At 54.4% G+C, this 25326-nt stretch overlaps 5 protein-coding genes across 10 annotated transcripts; 2 read left to right on the plus strand and 3 right to left on the minus strand.

Annotated features, from left to right (window-relative positions):
- Window positions 1-282: 282 nt before the first annotated feature.
- Window positions 283-7749, minus strand: ENO3 (enolase 3). Of its 4 annotated transcripts, none has more exons than XM_037495130.2 (12): window positions 7641-7749; window positions 4476-4562; window positions 4111-4206; window positions 3878-3936; window positions 3651-3720; window positions 3125-3258; window positions 1959-2181; window positions 1654-1851; window positions 1248-1449; window positions 721-829; window positions 507-565; window positions 283-422 (listed from the first exon to the last, which is right to left on the minus strand). In XM_037495130.2, the coding sequence occupies exons 1-12, from the start codon at window positions 7645-7647 to the stop codon at window positions 353-355; spliced, it is 1314 nt and encodes a 437-aa protein (XP_037351027.1). In that variant the 5' UTR covers window positions 7648-7749; the 3' UTR covers window positions 283-352. The 4 variants fall into 4 exon arrangements, with proteins under 4 accessions (XP_037351027.1, XP_037351026.1, XP_037351028.1 ...); XM_037495129.2 differs by lacking the exon at window positions 7641-7749 and adding an exon at window positions 5790-6167; XM_037495131.2 differs by lacking the exon at window positions 7641-7749 and adding an exon at window positions 5199-5320.
- A 108-nt stretch (window positions 7750-7857) lies between these two features.
- On the plus strand, window positions 7858-10741 carry PFN1 (profilin 1). The gene is made up of 3 exons (XM_037492284.2): window positions 7858-8127; window positions 9566-9758; window positions 10380-10741. Exons 1-3 carry the CDS (start codon window positions 7996-7998, stop codon window positions 10475-10477), a joined length of 423 nt encoding a protein of 140 aa, XP_037348181.1. The 5' UTR covers window positions 7858-7995; the 3' UTR covers window positions 10478-10741.
- Window positions 10742-11179: 438 nt separating this feature from the next.
- Window positions 11180-15910, minus strand: RNF167 (ring finger protein 167). Its single transcript, XM_037492280.2, has 10 exons — window positions 15643-15910; window positions 15014-15508; window positions 14849-14929; window positions 13508-13633; window positions 13315-13402; window positions 13035-13125; window positions 12732-12837; window positions 12495-12588; window positions 11791-11871; window positions 11180-11713 (listed from the first exon to the last, which is right to left on the minus strand). The coding sequence occupies exons 2-10, from the start codon at window positions 15095-15097 to the stop codon at window positions 11412-11414; spliced, it is 1053 nt and encodes a 350-aa protein (XP_037348177.1). The 5' UTR covers window positions 15098-15508; window positions 15643-15910; the 3' UTR covers window positions 11180-11411.
- A 53-nt stretch (window positions 15911-15963) lies between these two features.
- SLC25A11 (solute carrier family 25 member 11) lies at window positions 15964-18722 on the plus strand. Of its 3 annotated transcripts, none has more exons than XM_037492282.2 (9): window positions 15992-16194; window positions 16778-16930; window positions 17018-17224; window positions 17404-17494; window positions 17569-17659; window positions 17746-17845; window positions 17934-17985; window positions 18107-18267; window positions 18386-18722. In XM_037492282.2, the coding sequence occupies exons 1-8, from the start codon at window positions 16100-16102 to the stop codon at window positions 18260-18262; spliced, it is 945 nt and encodes a 314-aa protein (XP_037348179.1). In that variant the 5' UTR covers window positions 15992-16099; the 3' UTR covers window positions 18263-18267; window positions 18386-18722. The 3 variants fall into 3 exon arrangements, with proteins under 3 accessions (XP_037348178.1, XP_037348179.1, XP_037348180.1); XM_037492283.2 differs by having other exon boundaries at window positions 18542-18722; XM_037492281.2 differs by having other exon boundaries at window positions 15964-16194; window positions 18107-18722.
- A 2581-nt stretch (window positions 18723-21303) lies between these two features.
- Window positions 21304-23352, minus strand: GP1BA (glycoprotein Ib platelet subunit alpha). The gene has a single exon (XM_037493422.1). The coding sequence runs from the start codon at window positions 23350-23352 to the stop codon at window positions 21316-21318; it is 2037 nt and encodes a 678-aa protein (XP_037349319.1). The 3' UTR covers window positions 21304-21315.
- Window positions 23353-25326: the final 1974 nt, after the last annotated feature.

The following is a 25326-nucleotide window of genomic DNA, read 5'->3' on the forward strand; positions in this document are numbered from 1 at the left end:
ATGTCAGACCCATGGCCCCTGACCTACATCCCTCTAGCACTTGTTCCATCAGTGCTTTAGCTTCAGTTCACAGAGGGCACCTGCTTCCCCCAACCTCCTTCCAAAATGTGAACTTTGTTATTCTAGATCCAACCCAACTTCCTCTTTGACCAATCCCCTCACTTCTTTGTCCCAGCAGGTCACATGTCTTTTCTCCCCTGCTGTGCCCACCTCTCTGCCTCTCGTCTTACCAGCCCAGAGACTGGCATCGCCTCCCTTGCACAAAGGAGCACGCCACTGTCATGGTTGGCACCATTGTTTATTTCAGATGGAAGGGCTTAAAGGCCTGTGGGGTCCTGAAGCCTCCAGCTTCTCACTTGGCCTTCGGGTTACGGAATTTGCGTCCAGCAAAGACAGCCTTGTCCCCAAGAGCCTCCTCAATCCTAGAAGGTAGACAAAATCAGAGTTGCTCCCTTCCAGTCCAACAGCCCTCAGCTCCACACCCTCAGGTACTTCACCCACCGTACCTCATGAGTTGGTTATATTTGGCCAGACGCTCTGATCGGCAGGGGGCACCAGTCTTGATCTGAGGAAGGAAGAGGGATTCCAAGGGTTGGATGAGGCTGGAGAGGAGGAACGGAGCCTAGCCCTAAGGGAGCAGCCTGTTGTGGCCTTCAGGGACAGGAGACCACAAACCCAAAGAAAATTTAGTTAGACACTGCCAGAGAGGGTCACAAGTACCTGTCCTGTGCAGAGTCCCACCACAAGGTCGGCAATGAAGGTGTCCTCAGTCTCTCCGGATCGGTGGCTCACCATCACCCCCCAGCCATTAGACTGAGCCAGTTTGCAGCTAGGTAGAGAGGACACTCAATAAGGTCTAAAGGGACCTCCTCAGTGGGAGAGCCTGAGGCTGAGTGGGGCTTTTCCCTTCTGTTTGGGGTAGTGGGCACCTTGTAGGGAGAGTTCTTTGGGAAGTAGGAGATGGGGAGATTATCTGATCTCAAATCTGGAATGCTGAGATCTAGGTGGGAAGCAGGGCATAATCTGGGAGAAAGGAATGTCATGGGGTGGGGATGGGGCTCTGCAGAGTCACAACGGCAAAGATCTTGGGGTCAATCGAGGGGTAGTAAAATCTTGAAGTCAGAGGAGGGGGTGGGTTAAGAGTCAGAGAAAAGGCAGATCTAGAATTAGTGAGCAGGACTGCAGCTGGAGCGGGTAAGCTAGGGCATAGTGAGGAGATGGTGAGCCCCTGCACCAGGGGCACTCACGCCTGGATAGACTCAGTCACCGAGCCAATTTGGTTGACCTTCAGCAGCAAGCAGTTGCAAGCCTTCTTCTCAACGGCCTGGGCAATCCTCTTGGGGTTGGTGACTGTGAGGTCATCCCCCACAATCTGGATGTCGACCCCCGAAAGGAATGAGGTCCAGGTGGCCCAGTCATCCTGGTCAAAGGGGTCCTCAATGGAGACCACTGGTGGGGGGTAGGGGCAGAGTCAGGTTAAAGGTCAGAAGGGCCTCATGGAAGGGAAACAGAGCAGAAGCACTTGAATGGAGACCGCAATGGCAGTAAGGGTTGGCAGCAATGGAGGCGCTGAATTCAGGGAACTGTATTGGGCAGTTCCAGAGACTCAGGCAGGAGTGACAGGACACCTGTGGGGGGTGGGGGGCATCTCACCAGGATAGTTCTTGATGAAGCTCTTGTACAATTCTCCCAGCTTCTCCCCAGAGATGTGCCGTGAAGGGTCATCAGGTGATTTAAAGTCAAGATCGTACTTCCCATTTCGAAAGAACTCAGATGCTGCCACGTCCATACCAATCACCACCTTGTCCGGGTACCCAGCCGCCTGGATGGCCGTCTTCAGCAGCTCCAGGGCTGGAAGAGAGGCAAGAGATAATCTGAGGCTCTAGCACACCCTTTCTCTGCATCCCCCTCCTTTGTGGGAACCCCGGGGTTCTGCCCCCAGCTTGCTCAGCACTGACCCTCATTGTTCTCCAGGATGTTGGGTGCGAAACCTCCCTCATCACCCACATTGGTGGCGTCCTTCCCATACTTGGCCTTAATGACCCCCTTGAGGTGGTGGTAGACCTCGGCACCAATGCGCATGGCTTCTTTGAAAGAGCTGGCGCCCACGGGCAGAATCATGAACTCCTGCATGGCCAGCTTGTTACCAGCATGGGAGCCCCCGTTGATCACATTGAAGGCCTGAGACAAGGAGAAGGTGCTCAGATCAGGGCCATGTTGTGAGGGGTCAAAAAAGGATGTGGGGTGGGGACATGGAGTCTTGGTTTCCCTACTTACTAGCTGAGTTGTCTAGGATGTGTAATTTTACACCTCAGAGCCTCTTTTCTCATTTCTATATAAAGGGGATGCTGCCTGCTTACCTGCACGATTTTATGTTGAAAACGAGAGATAAAAATATAAAGTTCTTCTCATGTGCCTGGTATATAACAGCTAACGCTGGCACTAATCACCGCAGGGCAGGCACTGTTCTGACTGCATTACATGTATTCAATCAGCCCATCTCATTCTCAAACAACCTTACTAATCAGGGGAAATTATTATGTCCCACTTTACAGATGAAGAAACTGAGGCATAGAAGGTTAAACAACTTGCTTAAGATCACATAACTAAAGGGCAAAACCAGGATTTGAGGCAAGCAGCAGGTCTCCAGAACTCAGCCTCTTATACAATCTGCCTAGTAAGTAACAATAAATGGTAACATTATTATTGACATTAAATTCAAAAGGTTTCAGTGAAGTGGGAATTTGGTTGAATAAAGATTAAAGAAGATACAAAGAAATGCCAAGATCCTTGCCTCAAAAAAAAAAAACAAAAAAAACAAAAACCCAACTCTGGATCTAACTTGGAGGTTGGGGTACAGAGCAGAAGGAGAGGCTGTTGTTATTGAGCCTGAGAATGGAATGTGAAGGAACAGGGTTACGTCAAGGGAAAGCAGCAGAGAGGCTTAAGGGAAGGTTTGGATTGTGGGAAAGAGGGAGGGACTGAACCGCAGCAGGAGAGGTTCCATTTCAGGAGTTTCTTTGGAGCTAGGTCTGGAAGGTGGACTTTCCCAGGGCTGCTTCTGCACTCCTCACTGGGCAGGGCACCTTTGCCATGGGGAACTGGCAGGGGCAGCTATACTCACAGGGACTGGGAGAACCAGGTCTGGGTTCCCTGCAAGATCTGCGATGTGTCTATAGAGGGGCACCCCCTTCTCGGCTGCTCCAGCCTTGCACACAGCCAGGGAAACGCCCAGGATGGCATTGGCCCCAAACTTGGCTAGAGGAAGCAAGCACACAGAAAGGGTGAGCATTTCTCCCTCAATGTTTGAGGTCAGCTTCATGAACATCCCCACTGGCCACTCTAGGAAGAAGCCAAAACTCCAGACTACTGGGCACTGAATTTGTTAAAAGATCTTTCCCCAGCAGCCTAAGGTGCTTTGGGAGCCCTCACCCCAGGGGGATGTGTCAGCTTCATATCTGTGTCCACAGCCTGGCCCAGGCCTGGCAGAGGACAGGCATCAGGAAATGCCTGTGGAATGAATAAAAATCCATCCAGCTACAATGTGCCCCAAAATGAGGGACACAGAAATAATCCTAACCAGACCTCAGCCCAGTGGTCCCTCCCCTGCATGCATGCATCTCTTCCCCTAGCCCTAGTACGTCACTCACACTTATTCTCTGTCCCATCCAGCTCAATCATAAATTTGTCAACTTTTTCTTGATCCACAACACTTAGTTTCTGGAAGGACAGATTTGAGGAAGGGAGAGAGTAGAGTTAGGCATGTGTCAAAGAAACAGGAAGGCAGGTATTTAGGGGAGAGGCATGGTTGGCTTCTCCTAAGCATGGGTTGCCTGGGGTGAGGCACAGACGTATGGGGGGCAGGGGCTCCACTTGCCTTTTCCAGAAGAGCTGGGCCTAGAGTCTTGTTGATGTGTTCCACGGCTTTCAGGACTCCTACAGAGGTCAGAGGAAGGGTCCAGATCCCCAATTCCATAAGATCTCTTCCCGAGGCCCCTGTTCCTCAAAACCTTTGGGTTCCAGTCCTCTACCCCACACAGTTGTTGTGTGCCCACATCCTGAAAACACCCCCCCCCACCCCAGATTCCTCCAGTATTGGTCTTTCCTCACCTTTCCCCAGGTAGCGAGATTTGTCTCCATCTCTTAGTTCAAGAGCTTCATATATCCCAGTGGAAGCTCCGCTGGGCACAGCTGCTCGGAATCGGCCTGGGGCAGGAGGAATTGTTAAATCACCCAGAGTCCTACCCATCCCTCAAGGGCAGAGGTCCCCAGGGGTGAGGAACAATGCAGAGTCTTCTGCTTCTGAGAGTTAGAGACCAGGCTGGCAGGTCTCTAACCAGGGTGGGAGGGAAGGAGGGCGGAGAAGTCTGGGGAAGGGGATCCCAGAGAAATGACAAGTTGTGGCACAGAGTTTGGAGACAAAGGGCAGATGGGGTTGGGGTTTTCTGAGGCAATCAAATTCAATGGGCCTGTACCCTTGGCAGTGTATAGGTCCACCTCCACTGTGGGGTTCCCTCTGGAGTCCAGGATTTCCCGGGCCAAGATTTTCTGCATGGCCATGGCTGCATGACAAGGGGTGTGAATGAGTGGGGACAGCTGATCTCATAAGGAACCCCAAATCCCTTGCCCTTTAAGAGTCTTCCCCACCCCAAGAAGGCAGGTGCTGGAGCTAAAAATAGCCCACAAAAAGGTCACAGACCAGAGGCAGGCACAGCCCCCTCCCCCACTCAGAATAGCTCCTATTGCATCCTCCCATCCTCCAGGGGCCTCTTCTTTATAACTCTAAATTCCACCACTTCCTGAACCCCCATCTCCCACAAAGCTGCATGAATGCCTCTCCCTTCACCCTTCTGGGCAAGCAATCTGTTTTCTATGGCGTCCTAGCTCTCAAATCCTCTCCTGTTACTTTGGTTCTCATTTTCCTGCTCCTCAGTCTTCTCAAAATCCTCAGGGGCCCAAACCCCCTACCTGGCTCCAACTCTACCAGTTTCAATGCATCTCTGCTTGCCTCTCCTTAGAGCCTCCTCATTTCTCTATTCTTGGGTACCCCCATGCTGCTGCACCAACCCCTCCAGTCTTTCTCAAGCACACCCAGTCCCGGAAGGAAAAAAACATGATGTTTCCCGTACTTTTTTCAAGCCAGCACCACCAGCACCCTTTACCATCCCCATCCTGGCACACTAAAAGATTCACCAGACCTGTGATGTCTTCGCTGGGGGTTTGGGTGAGCTCCGAGTCTAGGTGGCAGCTGGGACAGTGTCAGCTCACCCCCTCGCAGTCTGGGCATTTATCCCCGAGCCACCCTGTCCCCTAGCCAGCCCCGCCTCTTTCCCTCTCTCTATCCTCCCCCCTGCCCTGGCTGGCAGCCAAGTGCCCACTACAGCCTAAAGAAGCCTTTGGCCCTGGCTACCAGCCCCCCTTCCTAAAGGTTAATAACGACTCCTCTTTTCTGTCCCCCCAGTAAAAGGCCCTATTTTAAATTCTAGTCCTGGGGAGGAGTAAAGGAGATTCCAAATTGGGGTGTCTCGCCCCTCCAGAGGATTAGATTCCCCTTTTGCAAAGGTTAAAAAAGGAGCTAGCGCCCTTTGGGAAAGGCCAGGGGTAACCCGAGCCCCGTAGGGCTGGAAGGGGACTGGAAGAGGGGCTGCAGGATTGACGTCCACACATGCTCCTCTCACAAGGCGGTGCGGAGGCTGCAACTGCCCTCAGTAGGGGAGGGGGCCGGGGACTCCGGGCAAGCGCTGAAGTCTAAAATTGAACCCCCTACTCAGAAAGCGAGAGGGCCTCACCTCTCAGGGTCCTCATAGCGGCCCTTCTCGGCTCCACCTCACCCTACCCTCTCTGGGCCAGTAAGGGAGGTGGAGGGGGGTGGGAAGACGAATTTAGACGCGCCCTCGGAGTCGGCCCGGCGCCCCGCCGATAGCGCTGGTGCAGCACTTATCGCACTGCGGGGTGCCCATCCGTTAGGAGCCTCTTTTCCAAAGGACTGCGGGCGCCTCGGGGCACGACCCCAGCCCATCACGGAATGATGTGGACTCCGCAATGCAAAAGTGAATGAGGATGGCCTCGCCAGGGGGAAAGGCTGTCCACCCGGCTGCTCTGTAACAGCCGAGCGCCCGGGGCCAGACGGAGGTCCGCCGGGGAAGTGGGTCTCTGCATTCGGGCACTCGCTCCGCCGCGGCGGGCCTCGGGCAGCGCCGGCCCCGAGTCTGCCGCGGGCCGGGCCGAGAGGGAGGCGCGCCGAGGTCACACGGCCCCTCCTGCCGGCGCCCGAGCGGCCCGCGCCCGGTGACTCACCCCGGCGGCCCGCTCCCTCGCTCCCCCCTCCCCGTCTGCCCCGCGGTGCCTGCTCCGCCAGCCCCCACCCAGGAATCCCTACACCTCATCTTCCATCTCCCCTCCCGCCTTATCTCCGGCCTCTCCCTCCAGGGAATTCTCCACCCTGGGGTGGGGGGCGCGGCCGGAGGAGGTCAGGTTATGGCGGGCGGGGAGGCCGCCACGTGCCCGAGTGCGGCCCCGCCCGAGCGAGCCGGTGACTCAGTCGCGGCGGCTGTCGAGGAACACGGGTTCGGGGGGCGTTGGGCGCCCATCGGGCTCAGAGGGGTCCCAGGGAGCCGCGCCCGCTCGGCGGGACGAGGGACCAGCGAACCCCTTCCCGCCCAGCGCGCGCCCCTCCCCCAGGGACCGGAAGCGGCCAAGCCCCTCGGGGGCGCGAGCGGCGGGAGGGGCGGCCGGTCACCCAAACCCGCGGGGGCGCTGCCCCACCCCCTTCCCAGGTGGCGGCGGCCGAACTGGTCTTGCACGAGTTCTTAGTATCTAAGTTTTACTGAAAAAGAAGGAAAAAAACCCAACGGGCCCAAAGTAAAAGGGACTTTTTCTTTCTTGAAAAAGTTACAAATCTTGAAACTTCTTAGTGTTCTTCCGCATTGGGAAGTAGTCCCGCGCGCCCGGCCGCGGCCGCCCACGCTCCGTGCCCTCTGCGGAGACGGGCGACGGGCCGCGGCCGGGCTTCGAACTGCTGTCTGGGGACGGGCGGGGCTAGACGTGGGGGTGAGGCCTTGGGCTGCAGCGAGTCCAACGCGGGGGTCATCCCCGTGAAGTGGGGGTGGGCTCGTGAGGCCGACTTGCGCCGACCCGGCAGGCACGGGGAGAGGCGAGCGTCTCCAGAGGCGCCTTCCACCCTGGAAGCGGCCTGGTGTTTATCAAATTCCTCCTTTCTAGAATAAATAAAACCCAAAGTGCAGAAGCGCCAACGCGCACGCCGCGCCCCCGCCCCTTCCGCCCGGCAGAAGACACGTCCCCGGCCCGCCGGCCCCAGCAGGGGGATCCCGAGCGGCGCGGCGGGGCGCGCGCCCGAAGCCGTCCGCCGGCACCAACCGCCCCACGCGCTCTCGCTCCCGGCGCAGGCGCACGCGCCGCCGCCGCCCGCCGCTCCTTCCCTCCCGCGGAGGGGTGGGGGGTGGTTCCGTTTAACCCTGAGTTCCCCGAGCTGTCTTGAATTCGCTCAGCGTGCAGCTTGCCAGTTCTTTCTCTTTTCAGTTTCCTTCCCTCCTCTGGTCCACTTCTTTCCCCTACACCGAAGTCTGGCTTCTATTAAATACGAAGTGGGCGAAGCTTAACCCTAATCTTCTTCTACTCACCCCCCATTCTTTTACGTTGCTTTCCATCGAACTCGGCAAATTTTGCAATGGGGGGAGGGATTTTTAAAAAATTGCATTTGCAAAGTTCGGTATCTGAGCAGGCGGGGGGTTGGGGGGAGGGAGGGAATGGCACTGGCCCCGCCCCTACCGCCCTTTGCAAATAAAAATCTAGTGGAAGGGGGGGGAGGAGCAGGAAGTGGCGGTGCGAGGGCTGCTGCACAGCTAGCAGAGCCGCGGTCCGGACGGCAGCGCGTGCCCCAAGCTCTCCGCCTCCCCCCGCCCGCCAGCCCGAGGCAGCCCGAGCCCAGTCCGCGGCCCCAGCAGCAGCGCCGAGAGCAGCCCTAGTAGCAGCGCCATGGCCGGGTGGAACGCCTATATCGACAACCTCATGGCGGACGGGACCTGTCAGGACGCGGCCATCGTGGGCTATAAGGACTCGCCCTCTGTCTGGGCCTCCGTGCCCGGGAAAACCTTCGGCAACATCACGGTACAGCGAGGCCTGCGCGGTCCGGGGCACTGTCCCGACTTGGACCCTTAGGGAGGGACTTGGGTGGGGGTGGGCGCGGTCTGGGGAGGGCAGCGAAAGGCCGTGACCCGGTCCTTTCCCTGGAAGCTGCGCGAATGGCGGCTGCACGTGAGCGCGTCCCTCCATTGCCCCGTAAGCCCTACGCCCCAGCCGGCGGCTCCCATCCCGCCCGCCGCCCCGCTTTCCGCGACGGGGCGTTACATCCGGGGCACAGGGCGGGGAGGGGCGCGCCGCCCGGTGCGGCGGCCCACTTCCGCCTCCTCCAGGGCGGGGCGGGCACGCGTTGCAATCTCTAGCCGGGATTGTGATTGAGCGGGGACTTGGGGACCCCTGGACCCCCGGCTCCACTTACTCCCTTCATCTCGCGCCCCCTCCACCATTGTTCCCGCTTATGCGGAAGGGAGCCCCAGTCGCGTGGCCTGATCCCATGCCCATCATCTGTGGATTCCGTGCCCCTCCCAACTCCGTTAGAGAGGGCGAGGCCTCCCCACGCCCCCCCTAAGTCTGTACGTTGGACTCAACATTCCTGAGAGCGATCCCGGAAGTCCCCTCACCCTCCCTTCCCGCCTTCCGGCGGGGCCTGGACCAGTGAACTTTGTGAGAAGTTCTAGGACGGTGTAAATGAAGGAATAAGGGGTGCCCACTGCTGTCCCCATCATCACCTCCCCTGTCCACACTGCCCGGAAGTGGGGAGGGGGAGCGGAAGTTCTAAAGGGGGGAAGGGGGTTTCCGGGCGGGAGGGGACCGGATGTGGGGATTTGGGGTGCAAGGGGGAGGGGGAGAAATGGTCCCGGGGGTATCTAGACTAGAGAGAGCTGGCTTGGTGTGGCAAGCCCTGGCAGCCTTCAGAAGTTTTCTAACTTTCCCTGGAAAGCCCCCAGGGATCTGCTGCTTCATCTTGGGACGTAGATACCTGGACCTAAACTCTAGGTTACTTGGAGACCCAGGCGTCCGGGTTCCTAACAACTCCTGCAGAACCTTTGACCAAATAAGGGCAAAGTTGCTTCTCCTGCCTTGCCCGCCCCCTCCCTTCCCCTCTTCGCTTCTGCTTTTCCTGAAGGAGAGTTCTGAGCATCCAAAGGCTCCCACTCCATTCCATTCTACTCCCCTCTCCTCTCTGACTTTTGACCCCCTCCGTTTTCCTGGGTTTGCGTTCCGTATGAAATGAGATCGAAGTCTCCAGAGGAATATGTAGTTCTTTCCTACTGCCATTCTCTGGATTTGAGGAGATCTTTTGGTGCACTAGCTTCTAAGTCGCTCCATTTTCATGTATTATGTACAACGTACATCTCACCTCCTAGGGGTTCTAGATCCCTAAGAAGGGGCGAGTGGGCCCATCCTTGGAGAAGGTGGGAGCCTTGGTATACTAACTTGACTGGTGCTTGGTTTCCCCTTCCAGCCAGCTGAGGTTGGTGTCTTGGTTGGCAAAGACCGGTCAAGTTTTTTCGTGAATGGGCTGACACTTGGGGGCCAGAAATGTTCTGTGATCCGGGACTCACTGCTGCAGGATGGGGAATTTACCATGGATCTTCGCACCAAGAGCACTGGTGGAGCCCCCACCTTCAACATCACTGTCACCATGACTGCCAAGAGTGAGTTTCTGAATCTTACCCTTCCTTTAGCTCCCAAGGTCTACAATTTACCTCCTCAGTAATCTTTTGGGTTCTTTTTCTGTGTGGTTCCCTGAAAGCAAGGGAGTCAGAACAACTTTCTACTCCATTGTCTGCTGGATATTGGTACATTGGACAATCCCTCTAGTTGTCTCAGTTCCTCTTGTAATATAAAGAAGTTGAACTGTATTACTTAAGTTCCTTCCTACCTTGAGTCTTTTCAGATGAGAACTCCTGATTTTCTTTGAAGGAGGTAGACTATTACAAATCTGCAGTAAACTTTTGTCTTTTGGGTGCCTTTGTTAAAAGTTGGAGATAGCAGGCTCATCCACCGCCATTTCTAGTCTAAACAGGAGTCAACAGTCTATGAGTTTTTGACCCCTAAATTTTTAGTGTGTTCCTTTCCAGCCTTTTAAACTTGATTTTTTTTTCCCCCCTCTTGAAAAGCCCTATTGTTTTAGGGTGACTGACAGCCTGCCTGTGTGTGGGGGGTTGGGAGAGATGAGGTTGGGTTACAGCCCCCAGGGCTAGACAGCTGCTGAACAGCTGGCAGGGGGTGGGATTTTGACACCTGGGTCCTAGCCTCCTTTCTCTTTTCTCCAGCGCTAGTCCTGCTGATGGGTAAAGAAGGTGTCCACGGTGGTATGATCAACAAGAAATGTTATGAAATGGCCTCTCACCTGCGGCGTTCCCAGTACTGACCTCGTCTGTCCCTTCCCCTCCACCACTCCCCGCTGCTTTGCACCCCTCCTTCCCATACACACGCCCACCCACCATTTTTATTTTGGGGCCATTGCCCCACACCCCTCATTGCTGCCAAAACCACAAAGGTTGGGGGCTAGGACTATTTGGTCAAGCCTCCCCCTACCCATTCCCTACCTATGTGTGGCTGGAAAAACAATTTTTTTTTTGGTTTTCTTTTGTTTTGTTTTGTTTTGTTTTTTTCTGAATAAAAAAAGAGTCTAACAAGTGCTGTGTGGTTTTAGCCTGGCTGTCAGGATGCAGAGTAGTTAAGGAGACTTGTCTTCTTTATACTAGCTTGGGGTTAGGAGCAGGAAGGCTGCACATTTAGGAATTTGAGGTTCTTGGCTCCGTATGCTGGACTAAGCATCTGCTGCAGGTCTACCTGGCTGGGTGGCCTAGCCCTTCCACAGAGCATTTCTAGCCCTAGATCTTCAGTGCAGTAGCTGAATTGGTAGATAATGGACTAGAGCCACCCAGACCAGAGAATGGGTCCAGGCCTGCGGGCAAGGCAGGGCCAGTTGAGTCATCCTCATGTGTGGGTGGGGCTCCCCCTCTGAGTCACAACAATTGCCTGCTGGGGCTATCCCCATGACTACAGGTTACTCTCCAAGCATTCCCCTGCCCCTTTATGGCAAATAAGGGGGCAGTTTCCCAAAAAGAGAAGGAATTTACCTGTATAATGACCTCATCTTTCCTTAGTCCACAAAAACAATTTTATTTACCCAGTTAAGTGAAGATCCAGTCCCTTTACACTCCCAACCCCCTCAAAAAGAATGGGGTTGGCTAAGGAATAAGCCTGGGGCAGAAATGTCCCCCAGCCCTCAACATAAGAGACTAGACGGAAAAAGAGGGGCTGTGCAAAGAGTTCACTGGAGGGGGGAAAGAGGCGCATCAGATTATGATGGCAGATGAGGTGGAAGGAGAGGGTGGGGGATCTGTTGAAGACCCAGGAAAAGCAAGTGGAGTTGGGGCTAGAGAGCCGAAAGAGGTGGGGAGAGTGGGGCTGGAGCCCAGAAGTGGGGTCCGTTCTGAAACAGGGTGGTCACTTGGTTCCCCTTCCTCATCACCCCCTTGCCCCTGAGTTTCTTCCTCCTGCTCTTCATCCCCAGGACCCCGATGAACAGGCTGCTTGCAGATGGGGCAGGTCTTCCGGGTCTGAGTGAGCCAGGGGTCCACGCAGCGGCAGTGGTAGGCTGTGAAAGGAATGAGGTGAAGCACTAAGTGCCTGGGGATGGGATGGAGGTTTGGGCACAGGAATTGAGGACCTCACCATGAGCACAGGGAAGCACCCTCAGTTTATCCCCATCCTCATATTCATCCAGACAGATGGCACAGACATCATACTGGTCTCCTGGGAAAGGAAGAAAGAGGTCTATTTACTGAGCCATCCTGGACCAGGCCTCACAAGGATTCTGGGAGGCCTATAGTGGAGCTAAACCCTGCAAAAGTTACTTTCTCTGGTTCTACAGAGCTAGTTAAACAACTAAAACTAGAGCAGGGTAAGGCCAAGGCATAACATGAAGAAGGGACCGGCGAAAGCAGCAGAGGTAAGGGAAGTGGGTTTTCTGAGGGGGAGGTGTGAGAGTAGAGATAGAGGGAGTAGGAGGAGCGGAAGTGGGGGGGTGCAGGGCAGTCATGACCTTATATGGGCACTGGAGGCTCCAAGGCCTAAAAACCCAGCCCCTCACCTGTTATATACAACCTTGGACCTAATCCTTCCCACTCATTTCACTCTTCTGCTCTTACCACCTTCTCACTGCCCCCACCCCCAAGTCTTCCATTTAATCATCTCTGCTTTCCACCTCTTGCTCTCTCCACCCTTCTGTCTCTCCTGTATTGTATATATGGGTAAAAAAGAGAGAAGGTGGCACCACGGGCTGATGCCTCTTAGCCATCTTTCTCTGCCCCTTATTTCCACGGTTCAAACTCCCTCAGCACCAGGTAAGCTATAAGAGAAGGCCCTCTTCCCCTCACCCTTCTGATAATCATGGGTAGGAATCTGTTTCAGTTGTTCTTTGGTCAGTCGATTCCTCTGAAGCCTTTTCCGGTGCTGGATACAACGAACTATCTGGGGGAAGGAGAAATAGATGGGTCAGGCCAGTTATGAACAAAACTGGACAAGCTAGTACAAGCCATACCCACCTCCCAATCCCAGATCCAGTGTGGCTTGAAAAACCTCAGCTCTTCCATCATGCTCCCTGAGCTACTTACCATCACTACTCCCATGGCCAAAACCAGCAGTCCCACGATCCCCGTGAAAGGGATGAGGTAATAGCCCAAGGGAAAGCTATTGTCTGGGACCAGAAGCACCTGAGCCCTGGGAAAAGGAAGACCAGTGTCAAGGGAAGGAAAAGCAAAGGGACAAAGTAACTTGCTCCAGACGAGGCCCATGAATGGGAAAGGGGGTGGGAAGAAAACAGAGGGCCTGAGGCTAAATGGTTGGGACACTGAGGCTTTGGGTTCAGGTAAGGATGGCAGTGCTGAAGAGGAATGGGAAGGAGGCACACATCCTACCCCTTCTCGTAGACGTAGCGCTTACGCAGGTACTCGGAGCTCGTCTCCCCAATGAACACAGATGGGATCCAGATCTGCTGCTGGATTTCCTCTGCAGGGATCAGGGCATTATACCAGGACCCAAACCTCCACTCCTCAAATCCTTTGGTAACTATGGAATTTGGATCTCTTTACCCCATCCCACCAAAGGAATGGCTGCTTTTCCCCTCAGCCTGCAGCCTGCCTACCATCTCTGCCTGAGCGCTGCTGAAAACTTGGCTTTCTAGATTCCCCAACTTACCACTATTCCACACCATGTTCAGCAGTTCATCGGAATGCACATTGTGTACCACTGCAGCACCATACCCAGCCTTCTGAGCATTCAGAACCTAGGAGGACGAGGTAGGGAATAAGCCATCACCAGTTTTGCCTCCCTTCATTTCTGGTGCCTATTTTACCCTCAGCGTCCCAGTTCCCACTCCACAATCAGCAACCTTGACGTCAAAGTTGCAGTCGTATCGGCGAAGCAGTGCAATGAAGACTGACCCATTGACCGGGGCCAGGGGTGGCGGGGCGATGGGGCTGCAGGCGTTGGCTGGGTGAGCCTCCACGAGGAACCCCTGCGGGAGAGAAGCAAACAACAGTTGGATTTCATCCACCTAGGATCTACTCCCCAAAGGGCCCACCACGCACACTAGCCCCCAAATGCTGCACTTCCTCTGTCCCCACGCATCATTCCTGGCCTCTGAACGTCCTGTCCGAGTCAGAATCTACCTTTCCTCTTAGTCTGTTGAAGAGGCAGTTATGGTGGTTCTCCCTTACCAGGGGGTGCATTCCAAAAGCCTCCATAGAGGCCTGAAATTGTATGGAGCCCTATATATTCTGTTTTTCTCTATATAAATTACTCATGATAAAGTTTATAAATCAGTCACAGCAAAGACTAACAAATGCAATAATTATAACAATATACTGTAATAAAAGTAATATAAATGTGATCTCAAAATAGCTAATACTGTAATATTAGTTATATGGTAATAATAGCTCAAAATGTAGCAAATATTTTTGGACTGTGGTTAACCACAGGTAATGAAACCAGGAAAGTGAAACCACAGACAAGGGGGGACTACAACATATCAAATTTTACAAGACCCACCTATGATCCTTCCTGCAGTCCCAGATGAGCTAACCCACACCCAATATTCCAAGTTAATTCAAATTCTGCCTTCCAGTTTCCCACTGATTGCAATTCGATTTACCCATCCCTATCACTTCTCCTCAAGTTCTGTTTCATGTTCCCTTTTCCAGTACACACACTCTCCTCCCTTTAATTTTCCAATTACTGCTCACAAGCAACTATACTGATATGTACACCCCACGTGAGTTCCTGCTATGCAACAGACTTTATGATGAAGTACTACAAAAGTTGATCTTCACACTATCCCTGAGATAACGTCTGTTACCCCATTTTACATTACAATTAGGTTGACAGAAAATACAAATTTGTGTCTTGTGTAAGGCGATAAAACCAATTAATTGGCTCTAATGCCCTACAGAAAATACAAACTTGTGTCTTGTGTAAGGCGATAAAACCAATTAATTGGCTCTAATGCCCTACTGATAAGCACTTCACCCTCCCCTTCATTTAGTCCACTTTTGGTCTCCTTCCTAAGGCTCACAGGTCTAAGGGTGAGCACTTTGTCTTTTCCTCTAGGTTTTGGATTTCACATTAGATGTGCATTTAATTCCTAAATTCCAGCTTCACCCAAGAGCAAGGTTCCTCAACCCATAACCAGGGTGAAGGGTTTGGGAAAACAGGATAAAAGGAAGAAAATCACCTGAAGCCCCTCCTGGCTCAAGGCAGCCCCAAAGAGAGCTGGGAGGTCTTCAAAGTCCATGCTAATATTGTGGTCCACCGTCTGCGGACAGAAGAGCAACAATGCCTTTCAGCTTGCAACCTCTCCCTTCTGTGCCCCCACCCCCCATCTGCCCCGCAGACTCACCGCTCGAATGAGCCCACGGATGGGGGCCGCTCCCCACAGCACAGTGGCCATCACCACAGGAAGCGGGAAAGCCGCAGGGTGCATGGCAGCGGGAGGGGAGAGGCTGAGGAGGCCTCGTCTTGGCAGCAGGAGCTGAAGCGTAGTTCTGTGTCCTCTCCTTCAAGATCCCAGGGGCTTAACTACCCCCAGGTCCCACTTCCCAGCTACATGGGGGCGCGGGGAAAGCGCCCCAACTTGGGGAGTGAGCGATCCAACCCGCTTAGTGGAGTTGGGAGGTAGACACTAAATGTATCCTTTTTTGGTATGTGGATGAAATGGGGAAAAGGGATGAAGGCAAGCACAGGTGACAGAAAAACTTCTGGAAGGGTGGGGGAACTCAGGGAGGTGGGACTTCCGGCCAGGTGGCCCGTCTTCCTATTCCCAGGAAGAGGGTTTCCGGCAAAGAAAGTCAGGCCGCTTCCAGCATTGGACGCTCAAGATGAAGGACTTCCGGTCCTAAAAGGCCGGTTAAAAGAAAGGTTAGAAGTGGAGAGAGTAACTGTGGAGATGCAGGGCGCATCGACCCCCTAGGAGAGACCCTCGCTGTTTGCGCTTTAGTGCCGGGACCCAGGAGCTGCGGGCTTACAAACCTCTTATTTCCTCGGGCCGCCGTCGCCACAGCCGCTGCGGTACCTTCAAGTCTCGCGAGAATTCTCCACACACTTCCTTCCCACCAGCTGAACGCTTGCTAAATCTATCGCGAGAAACCCAACTCTGGCCTGCCTTGCTCCCTCGATCTCGCGATACCTTCAAACCACCTCCTTTCCTTTTCCCGCGATTCCAATTTGGTAAAAACTGAACTTACGCTCTGGCTTCCCAACTCAGCCACACCCCTTCTCGCAACACATCCTTTAGCTCCGCCTTACTCCCGGCCTCCTTTGCGCTGCGCGCCTGCGTCTGCGTCTGCGCCACCTTCCAGCTAGTGCTGGACCTAAGAGCTGGAGGGGCGTGCGCGCGCCCTCGCCCCTGTTGCGCGCGCGGTGTCACCTTGGGCGCGAGCGGGGCCGCGCGCGCACGGGAGCGGGAGCAGAGGGCCATTGAGTGGCGATGGCGGCGACAGCGAGTCCTGGGGCCGGCGGGGTGGACGGGAAACCCCGTACCTCCCCTAAGTCCGTCAAGTTCCTGTTTGGGGGCCTGGCCGGGTAAGCTCAGGCCCCAGGAATGGGAGAGGAGGAGGAAGGGACGGGTGCAAGGAACCGGGCCAGGTTCATCTTTGGGTCTGTTGCTGTGAACCGAGCTGAGACAGGGTCAGCGGGGTTCCCAGCGTCTAGCGAGGTCCTTGATGGGCTGCCAGGGTCTTTTCACCCATTGCAGGGGCCCTGCTGAGTTCAGGGTCATTGTATGGCCTCCACCGGGCTACCTCAGTTTCCCAACCCATCGGCTCTGCTGGGTTGTGTGGGCTTCTGAGTCACTGCATGACTCCTGCCAGGATACCTGGTGTCCTAGGTCATGAACGCCTCCCTCCCCTCCTTGCTTGTCCCGACACTGCTTGACCCCCATGGAATTGCTTAGAATACTTTGATTGCATGGCCCCTATTGGACTGTTGAACTTTTTAGGCTGGTTGCTTTTGGTTCACACAGTAACTCATGCACATGCCTACCAGCTTCCTGAACAGTCATTTGCACGACAGACCCAGCCCTCTGTGACACCTTAAGGCCAGGCTTCAATGGTCATTGGTAGATTTGGCATACCTGGTCCTTGACTCCATCCCTCTCGTCTCACAGGATGGGAGCTACAGTTTTTGTGCAGCCCCTGGACCTGGTGAAGAATCGTATGCAGCTGAGTGGAGAAGGGGCCAAGACTCGAGAATACAAAACCAGCTTCCACGCCCTCACTAGCATCCTGAAAACAGAAGGACTGAGGGGCATTTATACTGGGTATTGGGGTCACAGAATGGGGGGGGGGTAGGCCGTGGGTTGGCAGCTCCAGAGCTTGGCCTGATGCGCTGACCCCTTCACTCTCAGGCTGTCAGCTGGCCTCCTGCGCCAGGCCACCTACACCACCACCCGCCTTGGCATCTATACCGTGCTCTTTGAGCGCCTGACTGGAGCTGACGGAACACCCCCTGGCTTTCTGCTGAAGGCCCTGATTGGCATGACAGCAGGTGCAACTGGTGCCTTCGTGGGAACACCAGCCGAGGTGGCTCTTATTCGCATGACTGCTGATGGCCGGTGAGTTCCAGGTCTCAGCCTACCCCCATCCCCGTTCCCTGAAATCTAAAATGAAAGGACTAAATTTTTATCCTACATCTAGAGCAAAGCATTCACCTGTTCTGGCCTCCCTTTCTTTGCTCCTGTGGGACAGAGTGGTCTATCCTGAGCTTGGCCCCTCCTTCCTGCCTTCCCACCAGGCTTCCAGCAGACCAGCGCCGTGGCTACAAGAATGTGTTTAATGCCCTGGTTCGAATCGCCCAAGAGGAGGGTGTTCCCACACTGTGGAGGGTGAGTGAAGAGGTGGAGATTTGGGGGGTGTGGGGGTCTCGGGCATGTCTCACTCACCCCACCCCACCCCCCAGGGCTGTATCCCTACCATGGCTCGGGCTGTCGTCGTCAATGCTGCTCAGCTCGCTTCTTACTCCCAATCCAAGCAGTTCTTACTGGATTCAGGTGAGACCCGGAGCTGGGCCCTCAGCTCCCAGCCTGGCCAGGACCAGTTCCAAGCTGACTGTTACCTCCTGCTCTGCCTCCCTCAGGTTACTTTTCTGATAACATCCTGTGCCACTTCTGTGCCAGCATGATCAGCGGCCTGGTCACCACGGCCGCCTCTATGCCTGTGGACATTGTCAAGACCCGGTGAGTATGCAGACCTGGGCTTGAAGAGGGATGGAAGGGCTCTCTTTGTGGCCTCTTCCGCTCTAGAATGACCCTTTCTCCTTTCTAGAATCCAGAACATGCGAATGATTGATGGGAAACCAGAATACAAGAACGGACTGGTGAGGAAGCAGGGCTCGGGGCTTGGGTTGCCCTGGGAGGCTGTGAGGGTAGCTGGGTAAGAGGCACGGGACCCCAAAAGCCAGGTCCTAGCCCTAGCACCCTGCCTGCCTGCCTGTCTAGGATGTGCTGATGAAGGTCGTCCGCTATGAGGGCTTCTTCAGCCTGTGGAAGGGCTTCACACCGTACTATGCCCGCCTGGGTCCCCACACCGTCCTCACCTTCATCTTCTTGGAGCAGATGAACAAGGCCTACAAGCGTCTCTTCCTCAGTGGCTGAGGCGGGTGAGGATTTGGAGCCAGTGTGCGGGGCTCCCACTCACCTGTTATTCCTACAGTCAGTGTGTCCCTGTGGGCCTGAACTCTATTGCCCTAGGCCCCTCTATTTATTTTTCCTCCACAGTGTGGCTCCCTGCTCCACGGTAAAGGACTTTGGTCTGTCCTGCCCTTGCTCCAGCTTGTCCTGCTTGTCCTCCTCCTCCACCTCTCTGTCCCTGGCTGTGCCTTGGGAGGAACTGGGAAACTCCCTGAGGATTTCCCACCTTCTCTTGGGTATTAGTTTCAGGACACATAGGACAGCAGAAGAACCCCCCCATCTCAGTGGGGATTGCAAGGCAGAGCTGAGGGGACAGGAGAGAACAAGCTATCCAGATGGTCAGAGGGTCTTCAGTGGGAGGATGTGGCCCTTCCTCCCTCCACCTCACTGAGGACATAATCAATAAACCGGATTGATGACACCACGCCCAAATCTGGAGAATTGTGGAGGTGTGGAGGGGGCAGAGACCGAACAAAGAAGAGGATACCCTTGGAGAACAGGAACTGGAGTTTTTAAGAAAAATTATTAAAGAAAAAGCATCCGCTGGTTTTATGCAAATCTTTTGTAAGTCAGTCTTGTTGCAGCAGCTGACAGGGTGAGGAAAACCAAAACTCTGGGCTCTTTGTGTTGCATCTAGCCACTTGCCAAGAACCATGACAGATGCACAAGTCAGAGTCATCTCACCTAATCCCCAGGAAAATCCTCTGGGATCTGGTGACTGCTTCTGCAACCTAAAGAGGGAGAGAATAGAGTCTGTGGGAAGGTAAATTTGATTGGGGGATGGTGAAGGAGGTAGGGCTTGAGGGAATAAGTATGGAGGGAACTAGGAAGGTGCTGGCCAGACTGGACCTGGGCTCCAGGCTGGATCAGAGAGAGTGACAGCTTTATCTGTTTTTTTTTTTTTTTTTTTTTAAGATTTATTTTTATTTATGCATACAAGAACTGGGGTGTAGGCCAGAGGTGTGGGGGTGAGAGGATTCACCAAAGAAGGAATGGGGAGCAGAACAGGCAGATCTACTGAAATCCCCTGCTGAGGCGAGCAACGGATGAGACAGGAGAGTTCTGCTGCTGCCATGTGGGCCAGCTCCTTGGCCGGGGATCGAACTCTTGCTGCAGTGGCTGAGGCTAGCTTGATAGGGCTGAGAGTTTAACCCCTGTGCCACCAGGGAGGCCCATTTATTCATTTCTTTAGAAGGATTATGTGACTTGCAGGCACCTAAAAACCTCTTGGTGCATAAAAAGGCATGAGAAGGTCAACTGGAAGGAGGCCTAGGCAGTGAGTTTGAGGGCTTCGTGCCAGCCCAGGGGATAGGCAGGCAGCAGGTGGGAGCTGTCCTCTTGGCAGAGGCTTTCAGTAGAAGAGGAGGAGCTCAGTAGTCAGGTGTCCCTTCTAGACCCTCCCACCTCTGCCTCTCTTAACCCCTTTATGCCTGTGCTGCCATGGTGGCCACTTTGAGACTCATGAAGCCTGCATCTTGTCTGCAAGGAGTTACAAGTCCAGAGAATAAGTTGACATAGGAGCAGTTGGGAAAGTGGGAGCATCAAAGGGTAACTTGGAGCACCTGATCCAGCCTGGGGAGGAAAGACCTGTGCAGTATGGCAGTTAGATGAGTGGGGGACGGGAACTGGGTAGCACTCCTGGCTGAAAAGAGCAAAGGTTTAGAGGAGAAACAGGGATCAGGTGATCTATGCAGTTTGCAGTAGCTCCAGCACAGGTTGTGAAGTGTACCTTGGGAGAGAGGAAGCTGGGTTGTTGCATAGGGGCAGTGTGCAGCAGTCCTTGCTTGCTCAACTCAAGAGTTTGTTCTCTATCTGTGGAGGAGTTCAAAGCAGGAGAGTGATGCGATCAGGTTCTCCAGTTGATTCTTCTCTAACACCTTCTGGAGGGGTCATCTCCTGGAGCCAGAAAGTCTCAGCCTTCATTTCCCATTCTCTGTGCTGAAAGTTCTGGTTTGCTTGGAGGCAAGGCAGGAGAGAGCCCCATCCAGCATGGTCAGGGGACTGGGACAATTGGTGGCACCAGGGAAGAGAAGTGGGTTCTATTTGCCTGTGTCCTAACTTGACTGGGAAACCAGACACTATTGAGCAAAACCCACCGAGGTGGGACGCTGACAGGCCCCCTCCCCTTGTCCTGACCGGTGTGTTTCTGAGGCCACATGGGGTGAACACGTACCTACTTTTGCACTTAGTTCTGTAGGGTGCAGGCAGGTAGGCCTCAGCACTATCGTTAAGATCCAGGGAGATGTTTCTTGAACTGGAAACTGATGCTTGGGGTTACCTGCTGGGTGGTCACCCCTGGAGGAGAGAAGGGAACCCCCAGACCAAGGCAGTACAGGCTAAGATTAGTGCTTTATTGGGTGAGTAGTGCCACTGGGTGGGGAGGGCACTTGGAATTTGAGAGTGATAGTGACAGCCATGCCTAAAAAACTAAATTAAAAAAATATATATACAAATAACAGGCAGTGGTGGAAAACTAGAAAAGGCTAAGCAGAGGAAAAGAAGATAAAGCGACCTGCATCTATATGACAGATAATCAGGGCTCATGTATTGCTAAATCTGTTTTCAATACATAGATACATGTAGAAGCCATGCTCTTTCTGTTTTATTTGCTAAAATTTTCTTTAAACTTCCCCAAAAGTGATGGTAATAACTGCCCATCCAGCTCCACCCCCCTGTAGCACAGGAACTTTGTTCTGTGACCCACTCCATAACCCAATTCCTCCATCTTCCCACCCTCCTGATTTGCTGGGTCTGAAATTGTGTGCCTCTGTTGTGAAGAGATTTCTTTTTTTTTTTTTTTTTTTGGTGGGACCCTCGCGGGTGGCCAGGGATTGAACTGGCGCTGCAGAGGCTGCGGGCAGCCTCGCAACCCAGCGCTCAACCGCTGCGCCACCAGAGGAGGCCCTGTTGTGAAGAGATTTCTGATAAAAAGACCTCCCCTGACTGACTCCTTGCCCACCCACCCCCAGCTAAATCCCAGTAGGAAAGCCCATGAGAGCCTCTCAAACCACCCACCCTCACAGGCTGTGGCCACTGTACCTCACACCTACTGTACCCAGCAGGTCCTGACCACGACTTAGACTCAGGGCTGAGGGCCGCCGTCCTGCCACCAAAGGCCCCATGCGGCCATTAGGCCGTATCCACAGGAAGAGGCTGGAGCGAAAAGTGGGGAGTGATCCTTGAAGGAAGAGCAGCCGGGCCCGAGGCATGGTCACTTGCCTTCCCCTCTGCAGCTCCAGATGTGCGGTGTACATGGCAGTGGCCAGAGCAATAGACTGACCAAGGCTCAGGGCCTGTGGTTTCACATGCCAGACCCAGGTCAGCAACAGAATAAGGACCACGGAGGCAACCAGTAGCCAGAGGAGACCCAAAATGTAGAAGCCCAGCGGGAGGAGGCAGCAAAAGTCAGGCTGGAGGAAAGGATCATTTCTAGAGCTGTCAAAATTCCTTTGAATCACCCCACGGGCATTTGAGAAGTTGATATCTTCAAAGAGGATTGTTGTGAATTCTAAAGAACTAGGTTGTGTGGTGGTCTGGCTTGTGAACTCAGGCGTGGTTGTGGGTCCTGGGATGGTTAGAGTTATGGGTTCTGGGGTGGTCGAGGTTGTGGTGGGCTCCGGGGTGGTCCGGGTGGTGGTGGGCTCTGGGGGGGTCGGGATGGTGGTGGGCTCCGGGGTGGTCCTGGTGGTGGTGGGCTCTGGTGTGGTCCGGGTGGTGATTGGCTCCGGGGTGGTCGGGGTGGTGGTGGGCTCCGGTGTGGTCCGGGTGGTGGTTGGCTCCGGGGGGGTCGGCATGGTGGTGGGCTCTGGGGTGGTCGGGGTGGTGGTGGGCTCTGGGGTGGTCCGGGTGGTGGTTGGCTTCGGGGGGGTCCGGGTGGTGGTGGGCTCTGGGGTGGTCGGGGTGGTGCTGGGCTCTGGGGTTGTAAGCTCTAGGGTCATATGGGGTATGGGGAGTTCAGTAGTGGGTCTCGGAGGTGTGGAGAGTGTGAGGGCTTCTGTGGTCATTGGGAATGTGGTCTGTGTCTCAGTGGATTCTTGGGTTGGTGACAAGTAGGGCATTCGGCTGTTTAGAATATTGCTTGATTCTGAGGAGAGTAGTCCCGGGTGGGGTGTATGGGCTTCCGTGATGGTGGAGAACCTGCTCACAGCCCTTGTGGTAGGCTTCTCTTCTAAATAGTCGTCATAGTCTGTGTCATCCCCATCATTGGGGCTGGGGCACCCTTCCCCTGGGTACTGGTAGACAGGAACTTTGATTAAATTCACACACTGCACACTTTTCACATTGGGGGTCATGGCCTTGACATCCACACCCTCCTGCCATAAATAGACATTGTTGGCATTGTCCTGCAGCCAGCGACGGAAATAGAGGACCTCGCAGTCACAGTACCAGGGGTTGCCTTGTAGAAAAACAAAAGGCAGGAGGAGATTCCCAAAGAAACCCTTCGGTATGGTGCGCAGCCAGTTCTGGTGCAGGTAGAGTGTGTCGAGTTCCTCCAACCCATCCAGGAGCCCAGGGGGCAGCTCCTTCAACTTGTTATCAGCCAGACTGAGCTTCCTGAGCTGTGGTGTGGGCGCCAGCAGCGGAGGGGGCAGAGTGCTCAGCTTATTGCCACGCAGGTAGAGCTCGTGGAGCCGACTCAGGCCATCCAGGGAGTGGGGAGACAAGGAGGCCAACTGGTTGAAGGAGGCATCCAGGGTAGTGAGTGCTGGCAGTGCCTGTCCCAGCGGGGGCAGGCGTTTCAGCTTATTGTGTGATATGTCCAGGGTCTCCAGCAGTGGCAGGGTCCCGCCAGTCTGCAGCTCGGCCAGCTGACTCTCACGTAGGTGCAGCTGAGTGAGGCGAGTCAGAGGCAACAGGGAAGCCGTGGAGAAGGTGCCCAGGGCGTTCTCACCCAGGCGGAGGATGGTTGTGTCAGTTGGCAGGCCTGGAGGCAGGGCCTTCAACCCCCGATTCTCACAGTTCACTTCCACCTGGCTGGCCACTCTGGAGACCTCACAGATGGAGTGGGGGTGTGAAGCGCTTGGCAGCAGGAGCAGCAAGAACAGGAGAGGCATGGGGACCTGTGGGCGAGGGGGCTTGAGTGGGCACCCCCCCCCCCGCCCTCCCATCCCTGGCATTATTTCCCAGACCCCAACCTACCTACCCCCTGCCCACCCACTCTGCTGCAGCCTCCAGGATCCCTGCCAGAAACTGACCTCCCACCAGTGCTCTCCACACCCCTCTAAACTGCTAGCTCCTCAACTGCTTGGCTCCCATCCCACCCTTAGAACCCCCTCCTCCCCCAGCCCCAAACTCAGCTTACAGGCAGGCAGCAAGACCTCCGCAGGCACAGAGCTTCTTCCAGGGTGTGACTCAGTTCTTCTCTGTTCCAGCTCTCGAGGAGGGCCTGGTCTGGGGCAGGAAGGCGGTGGGCATGGGGAGGAAGTGCCAGCCTGATAGGGACTCCTGTGACCCGGGAATTCCCGGACACAGGCCCTTATCACCTCCTTCCACCACTTTCCCTCAAGCCCTCCTTTAGGCTCGCTTCTCTCTCCCACTCTAACCCCCATCCCCATTCAGCCTCTATAAACCCCTCCAGCTGACACGTTCACTTCCCCTTCACAGCCACATTCTCAGATGTTGCCTAATTTAAACCTCACCTGCCTCTGCTTTCTCACCCCGCTCTAGGCTGGTTTCTGCAACCTCCCACCCCACCCTGACACCACTGACAAGGTGGCCAGAGCCCTCTGCACCCTCTGGACACATGTCCATTGTGATCTGTCTCATAATGTCCCAAGTTGTTCCCAAATTTCTGACTTCCCTTCTCCCTATTCCCCACCCACTGGAGCACCTTTTGGAAGTGGAAATTTACCCATATTCTTCTATTGCCTGAAACTCATCCGTGGCTCCTTATGGTGCTCGGAAGTCTAAGGTCTCTCACATGGCCTGCAGGGTCCTGTGTGATCTGACCCTTGCCCACCCACATTTCTTTACACTCCACTCTTCACTCTCGATGATTCTCTTTCCTGTGCCTGAACTCTCTTCTCACCTCTTATCCCTTTCTACCTAACTCTTACTTATCTGTGAACTTCCAGCCCTGAATTTCTTCCTTGGGAAAACCTTCTAGGACTTCCCAAATCTAGGTTAGGGGCCTATTTCAGAAGTCAACCACATGTCTATTGGTCAAGTGCACCTTCTAATGACAAAATGTCCCACCTGCTGTCCCCCGGAAGGGGCACCTTGTAGCCACAAAAGTAGGCCCCTCAGCTCATCAGTGGTGACTGGACAAGGGGTAGCACTTGAGCCAGATGATGGTAATCCACAGACTTGCTGTTTGCATTTTTTTTTTTTGTTTGTTTGTCTGTATAATTTGCCAGCTGCAAAAAGGATTGGAAATGTGGAGAAAATGAGGCCATAGCAGCAGGAAGTGCGGTGGAAAGTTGCCTAGAGAGGCCACCATGTGGGACAGGGCCCCTGAGGCTGTTGTTTTTGCTGAGTTGGTATCAGTTCAGGTAATGGTTGTAAACAGAAGATGGTCTGGCAAGTTTAGGATGGAAAGGAATTTGTTACAAATACATGGAATACAACATGGTGTCCATAGTAAATGCTGTATTGCCTTTTGAAAGTTTGCTGACAGTATTGTCAAGTTCTTTTTAAGATTTATTTACTTATGCAAGAACTGGGGTACAGGGCCTCCCTGGTGCGCAACGGGTTAAATGCAACCTATGGAGCTATCCACAGCCACTGCAGCATGAGTTCAATTCCGGGCCAGGGAGTTCCCACATGGCGCAGGAGATCTCTCCTGACTTGCCCGCTGCTCCCCTCAGCAGTGTATTTCGGTCAGTCTGCCTGTTCTGTTCCCCACTCTGTCTCTGGTGAATCCTCTCACCTCCCACACCTCTGGCCTGTACCCCAGTTCTTGTATGCATAAATAAATAAATCTTTAAAAAAGGAAGAAAGAACTGTGCTGTGCTTGGGCGCCAGCAGCCGAGGGGGCAGAGTGCTCAGCTTATTGCCACGCAGGTAGAGCTTGTGGAGACGACTCAGGC

The sequence above is a fragment of the Talpa occidentalis genome, unplaced genomic scaffold (genome assembly GCF_014898055.3).
Source record: "Talpa occidentalis isolate TD23 unplaced genomic scaffold, MPIMG_talOcc4v2.1 talOcc4.7, whole genome shotgun sequence".
In the NCBI taxonomy this organism is placed as follows: domain Eukaryota; kingdom Metazoa; phylum Chordata; class Mammalia; order Eulipotyphla; family Talpidae; genus Talpa; species Talpa occidentalis.

Coding starts and splice junctions, on each gene's coding strand:
- ENO3 (XM_037495129.2), bottom strand. Junction 4,207..4,475: donor GGACCTATACACTGCCAAGG/GTACAGGCCCAT, acceptor CTCCTGCCCCAG/GCCGATTCCGAGCAGCTGTG. Junction 423..506: donor AAATATAACCAACTCATGAG/GTACGGTGGGTG, acceptor TCTACCTTCTAG/GATTGAGGAGGCTCTTGGGG.
- PFN1 (XM_037492284.2), top strand. CDS start 7,996: ATGGCCGGGTGGAACGCCTATATCGACAACCTCATGGCGGACGGGACC. Junction 8,128..9,565: donor AAACCTTCGGCAACATCACG/GTACAGCGAGGC, acceptor TTCCCCTTCCAG/CCAGCTGAGGTTGGTGTCTT. Junction 9,759..10,379: donor TGTCACCATGACTGCCAAGA/GTGAGTTTCTGA, acceptor TCTTTTCTCCAG/CGCTAGTCCTGCTGATGGGT.
- RNF167 (XM_037492280.2), bottom strand. CDS start 15,097: ATGCACCCTGCGGCTTTCCCGCTTCCTGTGGTGATGGCCACTGTGCTG. Junction 13,126..13,314: donor GAACATGGTGTGGAATAGTG/GTAAGTTGGGGA, acceptor TGATCCCTGCAG/AGGAAATCCAGCAGCAGATC. Junction 11,872..12,494: donor TACCCATGATTATCAGAAGG/GTGAGGGGAAGA, acceptor TTCCTTTCCCAG/GAGACCAGTATGATGTCTGT.
- SLC25A11 (XM_037492281.2), top strand. CDS start 16,100: ATGGCGGCGACAGCGAGTCCTGGGGCCGGCGGGGTGGACGGGAAACCC. Junction 16,195..16,777: donor CTGTTTGGGGGCCTGGCCGG/GTAAGCTCAGGC, acceptor CTCGTCTCACAG/GATGGGAGCTACAGTTTTTG. Junction 17,660..17,745: donor GCAGTTCTTACTGGATTCAG/GTGAGACCCGGA, acceptor TGCCTCCCTCAG/GTTACTTTTCTGATAACATC.
- GP1BA (XM_037493422.1), bottom strand. CDS start 23,352: ATGCCTCTCCTGTTCTTGCTGCTCCTGCTGCCAAGCGCTTCACACCCC.